Genomic DNA, 17,019 nt, shown 5'->3' on the forward strand with positions numbered 1-17,019 from the left:
TGGATTGAACAGACAGTTTCTATCCCACCTGAAAAAGTCCACCCAACTTACCCTCATAGAATCAAAATGCTGCGATCTAGCCTCTTACTTCTCCAAGAAGATGGTGATTGATGAGAGATGGCCTGTTTGGCTCCTGTTTCCAACAGAGCACAATGCTTGAAAATTAGAATCTCCTTGTGCCCAAAAAATCAGCTTAATACTTCTCAGAAGGCTCCATACTCTCTCCTTCAGTCTTTATGTGGAACTGCTGAGTGATGTTGTGACAAAACGACATCTCTTTTCACTACTACCCTGACGATAAAATAAAGATTGAGACTAACATCTCCAATAGCTTTATGTCAATTCTTGTCCTTCTTGTGAGCGAGATTCCATCTGAACTTCCTCAGTAAACTCAAGTGTTTCCTCATAAAACAAGACTTTAAGATGGTTGACCAAGCACTACTTGTCTCGTGTATCTATTCCAAAAATGAAACTGTGAGAGACCTACTCAAATCACAAGTGGCACAGCTCAAAGGAAAGACTCTTGTAGCGTCTCAACTTGTCTCGAATACAGAAAGCCTTGAGCACATCACCACCCTCCTTTCATTGCTAGGTTGGTTTTCCAGAGAACTCTGATCTTCATATAAGACGGCTTGCATCATGTATAAGGTGGTGTACCTTGAATAGTTTTCTAAAACACGTCAAATCTCTCACAAAAACAACCCTAAGAAGTCAGACTCAGCTCAATTTAGGCACACCTAAATTTTAAAAAAAGCATAAACAGTATAGTGTTCCTTCTCCTGAAATATGTGAAATGTCTGGAATGCATTGCCTTCACACACTAGATCGCCCCCTTCAACTTCCCCTTCATCAGAGACATTTAGCTTTACTCCCTTGTAAAACTCACTTGAGACATTATACATCGCATGATCGTCCATATTAATTTATGACTTTTATTCTCATAAATAATATAATTTGAATCCAGATGTATGGTTCTCCTTCTAGCATTTACCACGTGTCTCACTCACTACGTACTATACCTAACCGCCAAACTCAACAAAGCCGGTCAGTCAAGGAACCTAAGGGGTACTAACTCTCTACTTCTCAACCCGCCAAAAACTTGCAAACATAAAGCCTCATCACGCGCCTTATCTGGAAATGCGCCCAAAATTTGGAACTCCGTCCCAGTTCATATCAGAACAACCCCCTCCTTTCCAAAATTCAAAAGCCAGCTCAAAGACCTTTTCCTCAACCGATCTCTTCCGAATAGATAGCTGACACTCTACGGCGAATTCCGCACACGGCAGTATACAAAGACTCTGTTAAGAGGACCGATACCTCTCTTACCTCTCGGATCTCTCCGGTGCTCCCCCTCACCGATCTGGATTTGTCACGAATCATGGAGTCTATGGGCTACTCTTTGTGTTTGAACTGTACTCGTCACATATCTTCACATTCTATTTGCTACTCTTTGTGTTTGAACTATACTCGTCACGAATCACTACGTTCTACTACGGTCACTTCTAATGTTTGATTGCATCGTTGATACATGTTGTAAAGCGCTCTGTTACCCTCGGGTCTGGCTAGCGCTATATAAAACTCCTAAATAAATGGTGTTTAGCCAAAATATCGAGTTTTAAATTTCGACCTACAATAATATCGTGTTTTTAATATCGTAGGTACAGAATATCGAAGTCAAGAATATCGAGGGAGGTGGGGGGCAGCTGTAGCGGGACCTTTGGGTAACTCTCTCGATCCTCAACTCTGTAATGTACCACTGTTGGTTTATGTGCCTTTTGCTCACTGCTTTCTCATGCATATGATCTTGAGCTATGTTAATAAAAAAAGATGTTTAAAAAAAAAAAAGAATATCGAGGGACAGAATATCGATCCCAAGGTAAGTAATTTCGAAGTTAATAATATCGAGGTAATTAATTTCGATGTAAGTAATATCGTAAGTAAAAATTTCGATGTCAATAATATCGATATTTATTTAGTGTAATGTCATTTAATATGTATTTTATTTGTATGTTAAAGATAATTGTAATGTATTTTAATACATTTAAAAATAAATGTTTAGAGATTAATAATTATTTTAAATTTAATTTAGCGTTTTAGTATCAGAGCGGGTTGTGGGTTTATAGGGGAATAGGGTGGGAAGTAATTTAATTATAATTAATGAATTAATATGTGTTGTTTAATTGGTATTTATGATTAATTAATTGGTATTAATTAATAATTGGTAATTAATTGATTAATTAATTGTTAATTAATTATTAATTGTAAAAATATTTTATTAATTGGTTAATTATATACATTATAATTAGTTTATTATTAATATTTATTTATTGTTATTGTTAATTAATTAATTGTTAATTAGTAATTAATTGGTGATTTAATTTTATTAAGTGATTAATTGATAATTAAATTAATTATGTGCATTTTTATGTGTTGTGGGTTTATAGGGGAATAGGGTGGGAAGTAATTTAATTATAATTCATGAATTATTATGTATTGTTTGATTGGTATTTATGATTAATTAATTGGTAATTAATTAATAATTGGTCATTAATGTAATTAATAGATTAATTAATTGTTAATTATTAATTGTAAAATTATTTTATTATTTGGTTAATTATATACATTATAATTAGTTTATTAATAATATTTATTTATTGTTATAGTTAATTAATTAATTGTTAATTAGTAATTAATTGGTGATTTAATTTTATTAAGTGATTAATTCATAATTAAATTAATTATGTGAATTTGTATGTGTAGTGGGTTGTGGGTTTATAGGGGAATAGGGTGGGATGTAATTAAAATAAAATAAATAATGATATATTTTATTTATTTGTAATTAATATTAATTAATTGTTATTAGTTAGTTAAATATAGTAAATATAAACAATTTATTATTGTATTTTATTTGTTGTTATTGCTAATTAATGTATTGGTAATTAATAATTAATAGGTGAATATTTGTAATTTCATAGTTAATATGTATTAATTAGTCAATTAATAACTATATTAATTATAAAAAATGTATTAATTGCAAATAAGAGAGAAATTGATATATAAATCTATTGTGTATTTTGTATGTGTAGTGTGTTGTGTGTCAAAGGGGGAATAGTGTGGGATGTAATTTAAATTTATTTATTTAAATATTTATTTTACATAATTGGTATTTAATAATATTTTTTGTTTTAAAACATTGTTAACATGCACATTTTTTATAAGAAATTATTGAATTGGTTATAATGTTCATAGAATCACTATGCTATCTAGTGCTTTCACAACTGTTTTACTATCTGGAGTGGGAATAGTAATTTTTACCCCTACGCTATCCAGCGCTTTCCCTACTGTTGCACTCTCTGGAGTTGGAATAGTAATTTTTACCCCTACGCTATCCAGCGCTTTCCCTACTGTTGCACTCTTTGGAGTTGGAATAGTAATTTTTACCCCTACGCTATCCAACCTTTTCTCTACTGTTGCACTGTCTGGAGTGGGAAGAGTAATTTTTACCCTTACGCTATCCAACACTTTCCCTACTATTGCATTCTCTGGAGTGGGAATAGTAAATTTTACCCTTACGCTATCCAACACTTTCCCTACTATTGCACTCTCTGGAGTTGGAATAGTAATTTTTACTCCTACGCTATCCAACGTTTTCCCTACTGTTGCACTCTTTGGCGTTGGAATAGTTATTTTTACCCCTACGCTATCCAACGTTTTCTCTACTGTTGCACTGTCTGGAGTGGGAATAGTAATTTTTACCCTTACGCTATCCAACACTTTCCCTACTATTGCACTCTCTGGAGTGGGAATAGTAAATTTTACCCTTACGCTATCCAACACTTTCCCTACTATTGCACTCTCTGGCGTTGGAATAGTAATTTTTACCCCTACGCTATCCAACGTTTTACCTACTGTTGCACTCTTTGGAGTTGGAATAGTTATTTGTACCCCTACGCTATCCAACGTTTTCTCTACTGTTGCACTGTCTGGAGTGGGAATAGTAATTTTTACCCTTACGCTATCCAACACTTTCCCTACTATTGCACTCTCTGGAGTGGGAATAGTAATTTTTACCATTACGCTATCCAACACTTTTCCTACTATTGCACTCTCTGGAGTTGGAATAGTAATTTTTACCCCTACGCTATCCAACGCTTTCCCTACTGTTGCACTCTTTGGAGTTGGAATAGTAATTTTTACCCCTACGCTATCCAATGTTTTCCCTACTGTTGCACTCTCGGGAGTTGGAATAGTTATTTTTACCCCTACGCTATCCAACATTTTCCTTACTGTTGTGTTTGTTGAAGTTGGACTAGTAGTTTTATTGTGTCTGATATTAAATATGTTTTGTAATATTTTAGCTATTGTAATATATAATGAATAATAAAAATTATTCAAATTAAAATTATTGATTATTATTTGCTATATGTAATTATTTAATATTTATGAATGTTATTGTTTTATGTGTATAGATGTATTGGTAATTTAAATAAATATTTAATAATTTATATGTTACAGAAATTATTAAAAGTAATTATTAAGTAAGTGTATATATTATATATTATATATATGTTTAATTAAAGTTTCATTTAATTATATATATTTATTATAAATTTTACATATTATAAAATATATTTAATTATGTTTCTTTGATTTATAAGTATTATTTGGTTTATTTTACATATATTTTTAAACTAAAAAAAACCGATATTTTTGAATTACGATATTTTTGACATCGATATTAAATTATCGATATTTTTGTACTTACCATGTTGTAGATAGGATGTCGATATTCTTGACCACGATATTTTTGTTGCGATATTTTTGTAGGTCGAATTTTTGTCTTTCGAAATTATGTCATACAATCTAAATAAATATATATGTAAAGACATTAGTGTAAAGCACTCTCTCGCTTTGTGCGTTGGGCCTTCATTGTGCTATACTAATAACTAAATCAATAAAATATTGTTGATGCATTCAAGTTCTTCACCTCAAATCCTGGCACTCGAGGAGAGGCATTCAAGACTTCATTACTAATGCAGTGACAATAATCAGGTAGTGTAAAAGCACTCCATAAGGACCGAGTGATCCGAGGTTAGCCGCCGGTCAGTGAAATTGCACTACTTATCTTTTTGTCAATGCTCGCACCTCCAGCGTTAGTGCTGGTGGATGCAGTACATTCCAATGCAATGGATTTCTCCTTGGTCCGTTTCTCTAAAACACATTGTTCAAGTGTGAACCGAATGGTCATGAGGAGTTTAAGATATATTACGGCCCTTTATAGAACCAAAACATCCAAGTGCCTACCACCTTACATCAAAGTGGTGGTAGCAGTGGGGAAGACAACCACTAAATAGTAGAGATAGGATAGCAGAGTGACAAACAAAAACTCCACTATATGACAGTGATATTTGACAGAGGCAAGGAAGCTCCAGGGATTCCATATATGGAACTGAATTGGAATTAGCAAACTTGGTGATATATGGAAAGGTGGGCCCAGGCCTCCTGGTGCTCCCTTCAGGCACACACTGCCACCTCAGATTCCAAAGGAAACAGCTATAGAAGATGCCTCCCAATTAAAAGACAGAGGTGCCGATCACGATCCGGTAAAAACCGGGTACGAACCGTCGGTCGGAGCGTTTTCCCCGTCCGACTCGTACCCGGTCGTAAAACTTTACAAACATGGAATTACGATTCGCACGGAAACACCATTTCCGTACGATTCGTACAAAACACCGACCGACGAAAATATACATACGAATGTGATCCGGGAATGCTGCGACGTGACGTCGGGACGCTGTCAGGCAGCGTTTCACGACCCAGGAATTACGATTCGAACCGACAGCAGTCCGGACGGCAATATTTTCACGGCACCCAAAAAGTGCCGCAAAAGCGAAGTACGGCGCGAATCGACCAGAGTAGGTGGCCCGGTACGCACCGTACCCCCCCCAGCCCCAGTAGGTATGCGCCGCCCCCCCCCCAGCCCCCGTAGGTACGCGCCGACCCCCCCCCAGCCCCCGTAGGTACGCGCCGACCCCCCCCCAGCCCCCGTAGGTACGCGCTGACCCCCCCCCAGCCCCCGTAGGTACGCGCCGACCCCCCCCCAGCCCCCGTAGGTACGCGCCGACCCCCCCCCTAGCCCCCGTAGGTACGCGCCGACCCCCCCTGTGTGTACACCCTTGTACGCGTCGAACCCCCCGTGTATGTACGGTGCGCACCCCCCCGTGTATGTACGGTGCGTACCCCCCCGTGTACGTTCGAGTCGAACCCCCCCGTGTACGTTCGAGTCGTACCCCCCCGTGTACGTTCGAGTCGAACCCCCCCGTGTACGTTCGAGTCGAACCCCCCCGTGTACGTTCGAGTCGAACCCCCCGTGTACGTTCGAGTCGTACCCCCACCCGTGTACGTTCGAGTCGTACCCCCACCCGTGTATGTACGGTGCGTACCCTACGCGCTGGGGGTACGCACCGTACATACACGGGTGGGGGTACGACTCGAACGTACACGGGGGGGTTCGACTCGAACGTACACGGGGGGGGTACGACTCGAACGTACATGGGGGGGTTCGACTCGAACGTACACGGGGGGGTACGACTCGAACGTACACGGGGGGGTTCGACTCGAACGTACACGGGGGGTTCGACTCGAACGTACACGGGGGGTTTGACTCGAACGTACACGGGGGGGTTCGACTCGAACGTACACGGGGGGTACGCACCGTACATACACGGGGGGGTGCGCACCGTACATACACGGGGGGTTCGACGCGTACAAGGGTGTACACACAGGGGGAGTCGGCCAGTACCTACGGGGGCTGGGGGGGGGTCGGCGCGTACCTACGGGGGCTGGGGGGGGTCGGCGCGTACCTACGGGGGCTGGGGGGGGGTCGGTGCGTACCTACGGGGGCTGGGGGGGGGGTACGGCACGTACCGGGCACCTGTTTGGACGTCTCCGTGGTCGTTATGGGAGTTCGGTGCGGACGGTCTTTTCACCATACGGTTGTGCATTCGGACGCCCGGGATGGATCGTGATTCCCCGGTCGGACTTCACCTTTCACGTTTGTACGGTGAATCGTACGAGGACGTGTCGGACACATTTTCCGACCCGAGGACGTGTGGGGAAATATTCCCAATGCGGTTCGTATGGACTTTTTACCATGCGAATCGTGATTGCCAGTTCGTACGGCACTTGTACGATTCGTAAGGTAAAAAGACCGGATACGAGTCGCACGGGGATATTTTTTACCGGATCGTGATCGGCACCAGACTCTGCACTGATCCCCTCCATAAAAAGGTCATTTTATTGAGATAGAAGAAACTAGTTAAGAATTCACACAATACACTAGTACAGCTAAAAATTGACTAGGAGAAGGATTTGGAAGACAAAAAAGAGGAATACAGGCTAAAATCTCCCAGAGAGGTTGCAATTCAAGTGGTATCCAGAAGGGTCCAACTATGCATCCAAAATAGGACCTACTCCACTAGAATCGTGCTTCGGAAGACGGTGTGAGAGTTTGTGATCAAAAGGGCATTTTTATCCACCTAACTTGGTTCTGCCCAAGATTGGTGCTATTCAGGGAGGAGGTTAGCGCTTGCATGAGGCAGGTCTCAATAACACAACTAGACAACTCATCTAAGTTACAATTCTTAACATCTGGGGCAAGGAAGGACCACCGAAATTCTCAAAACTATTTATTACCTGAGTCTGATAGTAGCTAAAAGAAACATTGCCCCAAAAATGGGGCGGGTGGCTGCTCCACCGGACTTGAATGGATGGAAGTAAGATATTGACTTGTGCATGTTGACTGAGCGGCAAGACTATGAAGGTAGAGGCTGCCGGTACAAGTGAACTAAAATATGGCAGCACTGGCAGGGCTATCGCGGCACACCATTGTTTATGTAATCTTTGTGTGACAGTCTGGTGAGCCTTAACACCTTAAGGCATCATGACTAATGGGGGCTGGCATTTTAAAACATTGTTGTCCTTTCATGTATGATGAAAAGTGCATTTCTTATAGATATAATAAACTATGTTCCTGTTATCGTCTGAATATGAAAACCAATACAAATTGTTATAAAAACATGTTGTTTGATATCATGACAAGAGGAACAATTTCTATCCATAATAATTTTGTAGTGTAGTTCCTGAATACTGTGGGTATGCAATGACACAGAAGTAGTTTTCCTGAAATAAAGATACAATAAGAATATGAGTGGTCTCCCTGCAGCAATTAAGATAGCAAAGGAACGCAGCTGGTCTGGTCGCCTTGACTTTCCATACTCTCTCCACACTCTCTTCAAAGCACTGATAATGTACAGAAAATGTTACTTACATGTAACTCTTGTTTTGAAGATTGTTTTGCTACAGAGTCACATGCTATCAATTTTCCAGAAATCTAATATTTTGTCCCGAATACCACAACTTAATTTCTAAGCTTGTGTTTTCTATGTGCGGAGTGACTGGAATGGCCATGTTTCCAGGTCTCCACAATGCATTAAGACACAGACTCAATGCATTAAGACACAGACTCAATGCATTGAGACACAGACTCAATGCATTAAGACAGATTATTCCATGTGTTCCTTATTGTGACAAATGTCTGTGTACCTACACTATCGTTCATCTTTTTATCCTCTCAGCATCAGGGAGTTGGGCGGTAACATATGGACCTGCAACCGAACAAGCGGGAAATCAGTGATTGGAGGTGAGTAACAATTACATTTTCCAGTATGTCTCTGTTTCAAATGTATACTCTATGCAAAGACCATAAAAGTAGTACTTTCACCTTCTCTAAAGTGGTGGTTGGTGTGGAGCAGAACCACATAATGTCTACAAAACTGACCAACTGCAGCCTACATTTTACTCCTAAATATGTCTACAGCTGCCTGAGGAATATCAGATCAAGGTACAACACTAAAATCAGCTGATGTTGAGAACTATTAGATGTGAAATATATACGAGGAGTAGCATAAAGAGACAGATTAACATATGTATAACATATTTGTAGGTATCCCACAATCTATATAGCAATGCCAGATCTGGAGTTTGCCTTCCCTTTTGTTGTGAAAAGGAATCAAGCATATGCGTTGTGGAGCAATAGATAGATTTGGCTTTGCCAATGTAGTAGAAAAGGCCGCTTCTTACGTACTCAGATCTACGTTAGATCTCTTAACCGCTTTTTATGGGTCAGTTAACGTATGCAACAGGAGGACAGTTTAATATAAAGAGGTGATACTACCAGTGCTGTGCGTGCAACAAAACTCTATTATTTACCTACAAATATTTCCATCTTCAGACTTTCACAAATTAACAAACTACAGGATTCCTAAAAACAGATTCATGTTCTCAGTTTGGTAAATAAGATGCTATTGCCGCCACATGCACACTTATAAAAATATAGGCCAAGGCAGTACCTTAACATCTTTGCACCTTCCCCTGTGACAGCTCTGCACCAGTAGAGGACCACCACTGGAAATGGGAGGTATGCTAGGTGAACATCTCAGCACTTCCATCATTGACTGAAAGATGGGCTGGATCTGTGTCTGCCACACCACTGGGCCCACCCACCAAGTGCAGATCTGCCACCTGAGAAGATACATGTAAACATACACAGCACATTATGTGCGTGCAGACATTCATTGTGCGAATTTGTGCATGCACAAAAATAGATATTTTCCCTGATATGAGGCACCTTCGCTCTGGAGCATGTCAATGCGTAGTGAATAGAGGGTCTGACTTCTCTAGGATCATGGACAAGGAAACGCACACAGTCCAAGTTTACCATTTTGAGAATGGCAACTATACATTCAGCACACACACGAAACACAAGCCTCAGGCTATGAGCATCAAGGCCCTCTGGTGAAGGTGCCAGCCACTGAAAATGAAGCTGTACAACAAATCAGTGCTATTTCCATACCACTTGTGATTCATCATGGAGTACAGCCAGTGTGCCATTCTTCTCTTGACACAACCTCGACGATGTGTTCCAATCCGTCTTCTCTTTGTTCCAGAAATATTTATTCATTGACGGCATCCAGTCGGTACGATAACAACCATTGTCGCTTCTTAAAAGTACAGCAGATGGACCTTCGATCGCTAAACATGGACAGAGAAGCATAACTGTGTTACAATCCAGGCACTGATCAACGGTCCAAGCCAGGAGGCCATGTGAGGCCAAATGTGCCCCGTGCCAAAAGGGGTCTTTCTCTCTAGCTAAGGATCAACTGAAATTTGTGAGCAGCAACAGAATTTTTAACTCTCATGAAACCTGGCTGGGATCAAGGGCCTCATTTTGAGTTAATTTTGGTTACTCTCTTGTAATATGGCAGACAGGATATCTGTCCTGTTTGTAACGTTATCGCAACACATCTGTCAAACTCCAAATCATGCCCCAAGTCTTGAAAAATCAGTGTTGGAAATTATCTCAATTCCATAAGACCCACCCAATATAAAAAAAAAATTAAAATTAGAATGCCCAGAGTAACAAATAAATTGGATGCTCATGGTCCTCCCCATGACATCACTACATGCCTCCACAGCGCCTGTTCTCCCATTTCTTTTATTTCTTTTGGGCTGTGATGATATTTATGAAACACTGATGTTCTTCTGGAAGTCAATATGCACTATCTTGATGATGATACCTTTCAGCACAATAGTTACAGACTAAGAACCAGAGCTTAATTTGTGCTAGTGGTTCAGTTGCTAGGTACTGGCACCCATGTTTGGGGATCGGGACATATTTTTCATCATCATATCTAGACCATGAGCAAGAAAGCAAAAGTCAGAAAAGGGAGAAAAAAGACACAAAGAGAAATATTGGAAAACAGTGACAACGGGAGAAAGCAAGAAATAAAAACATCATGCAAAAGTGAGATAAACAGCCTCAAAGCATTGGGTGGCGGAAGAGAGATGAATGAAATGGAGTCCAGACCAGGCAGCCCTGGTATTCAGCAACCCCGACATCAAGCAGTTCTAGCGACAGGCGCCTCACACAAACTTTGGGCCCCTTCATTTATTTTTTATTTACAAATTCAGCACTGCTGAGAAACAACTCCACACTTCAATTTGACACATTGAAACTGATAGTACATGTATACATTGACCTTTCCACAAAGTGACAGAGTAAGGTCATAAACATAGAAACAGAGGAATAAAGAAAGATAACATTTTGGAGACATACCAGAAGCAGAAGAAAAAGTTAAGTTGTAAGTGGCATTCTAGCTGAAGAACTGGAAGCAAGAATAGAGAATATAATCATCAAGGACAGATTAGACGTATAATCCTTAGAGACCAAAAAAAGTGCTAAAGAGTATAAATACATCCAGATACAGAACACGTACTTAGAAAGGGAAGACTTACAAAAAGGACTCCAGCAAAGAGGCGAAAGAAGAAAAGCGCGGCACTTGGAGTTTAAAAAGAATGCAGGACATTTAGATTACCAAACACTGAAAGACTAGTGTGGATGGCTAACAGCAAGATAAGAGTAACAGCCGAGACAAGAGAGGAAGTTACAAATTGAAAATTTAGAGGCAAAAAAATACAATTGCTAAATGTAAAGAACTTACAAAGATAAGAAAGCCTGAATCCCAAGAAGTAGCTGATAGATGATTTGAAAAATTCATTTGAGAATTCTGGTTTAAAAGGCGCTCTAGGGGAAAGGAGTTTGTGGAAGGAGAAGAGAACGAGTGAAGACAGTGGCGAGGAAGCTGACGGACTGCAGGAAAGAAGATAATGCCTGTTTTTCTCAGATTGAAAAAAAGAGATTAGACCACACCTGAGATTAAAATTCAAGAAGACAGTGCTTATGATGTAGGGATTTTTCAAGTGTAGAAAAGGACCCAAAACTCAGCATCATAATCGTAGCAGGGCCCCAAAGACGGCTGATGGAATGTCAGAGTATAGTATATAGGCACAGAATATGTGCATGTAAAACACAGAGCCTTGGATGCAAACACAAAAGAAAAGAAGAACATAGAAAATCTATTTAAGAGGAGAGGTGCACTGTAAGATTCCCAGATGAGTGCACAGAGTACAAAGGCAAGCGGTCCACTCCAACACTTACACTTAAAAATAACCACAGAAAACGTAATGAGATTGATGAGGCCAAAAGCCACTGCTGTCCACTTCCAAAAGAAAGCACTGTTCCACAGCCCTGAAAAAAATAGGAAGCATGTCACTCATCTGGTTTCAAGAGAGATCTCTACATGCCCACAGCAGAGGGACATGCCAGAAAGACTAAGAAACCAGTCATTTATTCCATCTCCTCACTAATAAAATGATTTGAGCTAACATTTTTTCAGGATTACACATATAAAAGATGAAGCCTGCATTTAAACAATTCGAAATGACATGTTGGCTGGGAGAGTAATGTATGACTGTACCACGCATGCCTTTACAATGAAAATGTGTTGAAAACTCACGTATCTTAAAGGCATATATGTAATAAAATGTAACAGGTAGTTCCCCAATGTGTGTGTGTATATATTACCTACGGGCGGTCGCCAGTAGGTAGTTATAGTTAGGACCTAGTTTCCATAGGAAAAGCGTTTTCAGTTTTCCCAATAACTTTGGCGCCGGTTGACGAATCTTCGCGAATTTTTCAAAACTAGTAGCCCACTCCGGTCAGCTCCTGTCTTGAAAGATTCAGGGTGATTCATCAAGCGTGGCCCGAGAAAAATGGGGGTCCCAAAACGCGTTTTCCCCTTGTTAATTTCCTTTTTTTAAATGGTGTAAATCCGTTCAGTAGTTCCTGAGAATTTGTTTTTAAAAAACGTTTGATATCTCGGCGGAGCCTAACCACACATCTCCTCCCAAGCACGAGCTTGCCTCTGATTGGCTGCCAATACTCCAAACCAGGAAGTGTTGGCAGCCATCTTGTGCCTCGCATCAAGTGAAAATCAAAAAGGTGAGACAAGTAGGCATGATTGTGTATATTGGGATTAATAAAGGTACATGGGTATAAATGTATATTCACCTTCTGTAAGTATATGCCCTGTGTGTGTGCTCACCTATACATACAGTTACACAAACATGGAGAGTCCTGGAAGGGGATAAGCAAAGGACTCCAGGCGAGAGCGCCTTACTTGCAATGTTTACATAGGCGGGGAGTATAAATCTCTTGACAAACGAACCAGGGGTAGCCAAAACAAGACAGCCTGTAAGAAACGGACTATTTCCGGTCTGCCTGGGCAGGCAGCGAGCAGAGCGCCCCGGACAGGCTTTGACTAATGCAAAACTGCTCCAGGTCTAATCCCCGGTCTCGCTGCGGCAGCAGGCACATTTACGCTTCAGATTATCATTGATTCGGGCGATAATTCACGGGCTAAGTGGGTCTGGATCGGTTTTTGGCTGCATTACAGGGTGACGTTGAAGGAAACTCTCGGGTTTAGGTGCAGGGATCGTTTTGTCTTTCAGTGATATCGATGTCTGGTTAGGACCAAACCTCGCGGGGACTTCTTCAGAAATTTAATTTTCTCACCTTGAGTTCCTCATTCAGGAAGATTCCACTGGTGCTTGTAGGCACTCGCACTGAACACATCTGCCTTTTGAGCACAAGAAGTTGTCTGGGTTAAACTATGTGTGCCGAGGATCTGAGGTCTCCTTTTATGGTGTGTTGCGTCGCATGCATTGAGGTACACATGTGTAGCACCTCCAGGCGGTACAATAAAAGGATCACATTGGTACCACCGGCTATTTGCTGCTGGTAAATTTTCAGAGTATTTCTGTGATTTACAAGTCAGCCTTCTAATCAGACACATAGCATCGCTCAAAATCTGTTAAAAAATATATGGCAACATGGTGCCATGCATTTGTACCATTACCGCACAACTATAAAAGGTGTCTGAATGTAGCAAGTAAAGCACACTCTCCCGCCCTGTTGGAAATAGAATCCCCTATGGCAGCGCCCGCTTTGTCCAGTGAGTATCAGTGCTTCAGCAGAGATTTGCGCAATCACCGACACTCTGCTCATTCGCGTTTGGGAAACGAGACGGCAAAGCCGAGTGTAGGATAGCAAGGGTGCGTTCTTTTTATGTTATTTATGTTATACTTAATTTGTATAGCGCACGTACACCGGATTGGTTTCTTGGCGCTGCTCTGGGAGGTGTTAGGGTGATACGTTACTCGAATGCCTGTCTAAATAGCCATGTTTTTAGAAGTTTGCGGAAGGTCATGAGGTCTGTGCAGGATCTGATCTCTAGGGGCAGGGAGTTCCAATATCTGGGACCTAGTGTTGAAAACCTTGTTCCACCAAAGCGTTTCTGTTTAAAGGGGGGTGTTATCAGGAGGTGCATATGGGCGGATCTCAGGTTGCGGGTTGGAGTGTACCTGTTGATCAAGCTATTGATAAATTTGGGGTTTCTGCCATTCAGAGATTTAAAGATAATGCATCCCACCTTGAAGGCGCATCTCTGGGATATAGGGAGCCAGTGTAGCTTCTTCAGGAGGGGAGAGACGTGTTGGTGTCTGTTTTCCTGAAGAATCATTCTGGCCACCTGGTTCTGTACCAGTTGGAGACGATGGGTGAGGTAAGTCGGGATGCCAAAGTATAAAGAATTGGCGTAGTCAATGTGGGTTATCACCATGGCAAGAACTGCCTGTATTTTTGCATCCTGTGTTAGAAACCTGCTGATTTTCTTTATTTGTCTTAATTGGAAGACGCAAGTTGAAATTACGGATCCTATTTGGGTTTTCATGGTGAGATCATTATTAATTATGACTTCCAGGGTTTTGCCATGTGTGGATGGAGTGGGGGGCTGTCCCAGCTCTTTAGGCCAGAATTGGGAGCTCCAGGGGTTCAGTGAGCCTCTCGTGGGAATCACTGCCGTTTTATCTGGGTTTAATTTCAGATGATTGCTGTCCATCCAGTCACGGATGAACAGCATCGTCATCTGGAATTCGTGAGTGGTGGCCGGGGAGTTATTGAAAGGGAGTACCAGTTGGAAATCATCCGCGTAGTTGAAGGTTTGAACATTCCTTTCTTTCAGTGCGTGGATCATCGGGAGAAGGTATAGATTGAAAAAGTGAGGGGAGAGTGAGGATCCCTGGGGAACACCACAAGTAGTTTTAATCTTTGGGGGTCGTGAAACAGCCAAGGCGGACTGCCTGAGATCAGTTTGTTAAGAAGGATCTGGTCCATTCGAGGGCTGCTCCTTGGATACCCGCATCCCTGACACGGTTAATCAGGATGTTATGGTCGACCGTGCCAAAGGCAGCTGAGAGATCCAGCAGCACCAGGGCTTGCGGGGAGCCTCTATCTGCCTTTGTCTCTCAGGGTATCCAATACTGATAGTATCACTGATTCTGTGGAGTGAGCGGGGGGAAGCCTGCTTGGTGTGCATCCAGGTAATCGGTCGGCTCCAGAAAGGCAGATAGGCTTTTGGCTACACGGACTTTGAGTAGTTTGGCCAAATAAGGGAGCAGTGAGATAGGTCGGTAGTTGGTTAGGATTTTTGGGTCTGCTCCTGGCTTTTTTAGGAGGGGGATGACAGAGGCCTCCTTAAGGGTATCCGGTACATAACCCTGGGACAGTGACTCATTTAGAAGGGTCATGGCTGGGCTTGGGCAAGCCGTAAAGGCTTCCCTTATGACCCAAGGGGGACAAAGTCAGATTCTAGTTTAATCACTAGGTTGTCTACTTGTGGTATGTCTAGGGGAGTAAGTGCTGTGAATTTAAAGACTTGGTGCACTATAGCTGCCACCCCCCCCCCCCTTTTTTCCATGAGGGCGGTTGGCTTGGAGAATGTAGAACTCGTTAGGTAGTGCTACTAGAATATCAGGGGCGGAATCCTGTGTTAGCCAGGTTTCTGTTAGTAGTAGGATATCTGGCTTCTCCGTCATCAGCAGGTTGTGTATGTCTAGTTGGTGTTTAATCATGGAGCGGGTTTTTTGATAGATAATCGATAGGGCCTTTTCCTTGTTTATAACCTGAGGATCAGTGCATTTAGTAGGGTGTGTAGGGTGACTGAATTCGGGAAAGGAGGATCTTTTTTCCATTACCCCGTTCCTGCTAATCCTAGCATAAGTGAGGCAGTTGACTGCTAGCTTGTTAGAGTGGAGCATTTTTAGTTTATTCACAGAGTAGGTTGTGATTTGGGCATAGTGACTTTCCCCGGTTATTTGTAACGTAAAAAAAAACAAGATGCTGTTTGCCATAGCATTTTGAGGCTGGGCAAGGAAGAACGTCTTAAATAGTCATGTGTAAAATTGCAGGCGATGTTTGTGTCTACGAAAGTCAAGTTTTGAACCACGCAGAAAAAAAGAGGCGGAACGTGTATCACCAACCAATTTACTCCCTCTGTGCCTGATCGCTATATGCCTACATAATTAAATATGCGCAGTACAGTTATCAAATCACGTTTGATATGTTCTCATTTAATTGGTTTAATTGAGGCTGACCTTGTCCGCTGGCCCCATACCACGGAGGTTACTTTCAAGTCAGCCCCAGTTGTTCAGCTGCAGGAAGATGGCGGGAGTGTGTTGAAGCGAACCTAAGGCTACAACTCACGTGTACCGATTTGTTAAGAAAAGTGATGCTTGAAAAAATACACTGCTTCCTAGAGGTCACGTGAGGCGATTTCAACCAGTCCTGGCTTTATAGCCAACAGCACGTTTAATTTTGGCACTTAACGGTCCCGCTTTAACACAGTCACGGCTTACCCAGCTTCGAGGTTGGCCGCTCTAGCCGTTAGGCCACACCCTCTCCCCCATCAGACCTGCTAAACTCACAATAGTACAGCGGAAAAGGAGGGGTGGTTGGTGAACCCCACAGAATCCCCACATCCTCAGGTAGTAATTTTGACAGCACAAATTACCTGCACAGGTGCCTCATAATGGAAATACAAATCCAGATTGTAAACATCTTTTGGCTAAACGTAGACACTGGCAGAAGTTTCCATGCATTTCCAAAGAAATTATGTCCTTTAGCACTAAGTGAATTACAGGTCTTCTTCACACATTTGCCACATAATTTATAATCTGCTTAATAATTTGCAGACTTTAACAAAAAATTGTTTCTAGCTCATA

At 41.6% G+C, this 17,019-nt stretch overlaps 1 protein-coding gene across 27 annotated transcripts in view; it reads right to left on the minus strand.

Annotated features, from left to right (window-relative positions):
* Window positions 1–17,019, minus strand: part of LOC146813293 (uncharacterized) — a 455,769-nt gene that overhangs the window by 27,951 nt on the left and 410,799 nt on the right. For all 27 annotated transcript variants that reach the window (XM_085620134.1, XM_085620133.1, XM_085620117.1 and 24 more), the window contains 2 exons: window positions 12,059–12,148; window positions 9,914–10,092 (listed from right to left, as the gene is read on the minus strand). In XM_085620134.1, coding sequence (XP_085476260.1) covers window positions 9,914–10,092; window positions 12,059–12,148 — 269 coding nt within the window. The remainder of the gene's footprint in view (window positions 1–9,913; window positions 10,093–12,058; window positions 12,149–17,019) is intronic.

This window comes from Triturus cristatus, chromosome 7, assembly GCF_964204655.1.
Source record: "Triturus cristatus chromosome 7, aTriCri1.1, whole genome shotgun sequence".
Classification (NCBI taxonomy): Eukaryota; Metazoa; Chordata; class Amphibia; order Caudata; family Salamandridae; genus Triturus; species Triturus cristatus.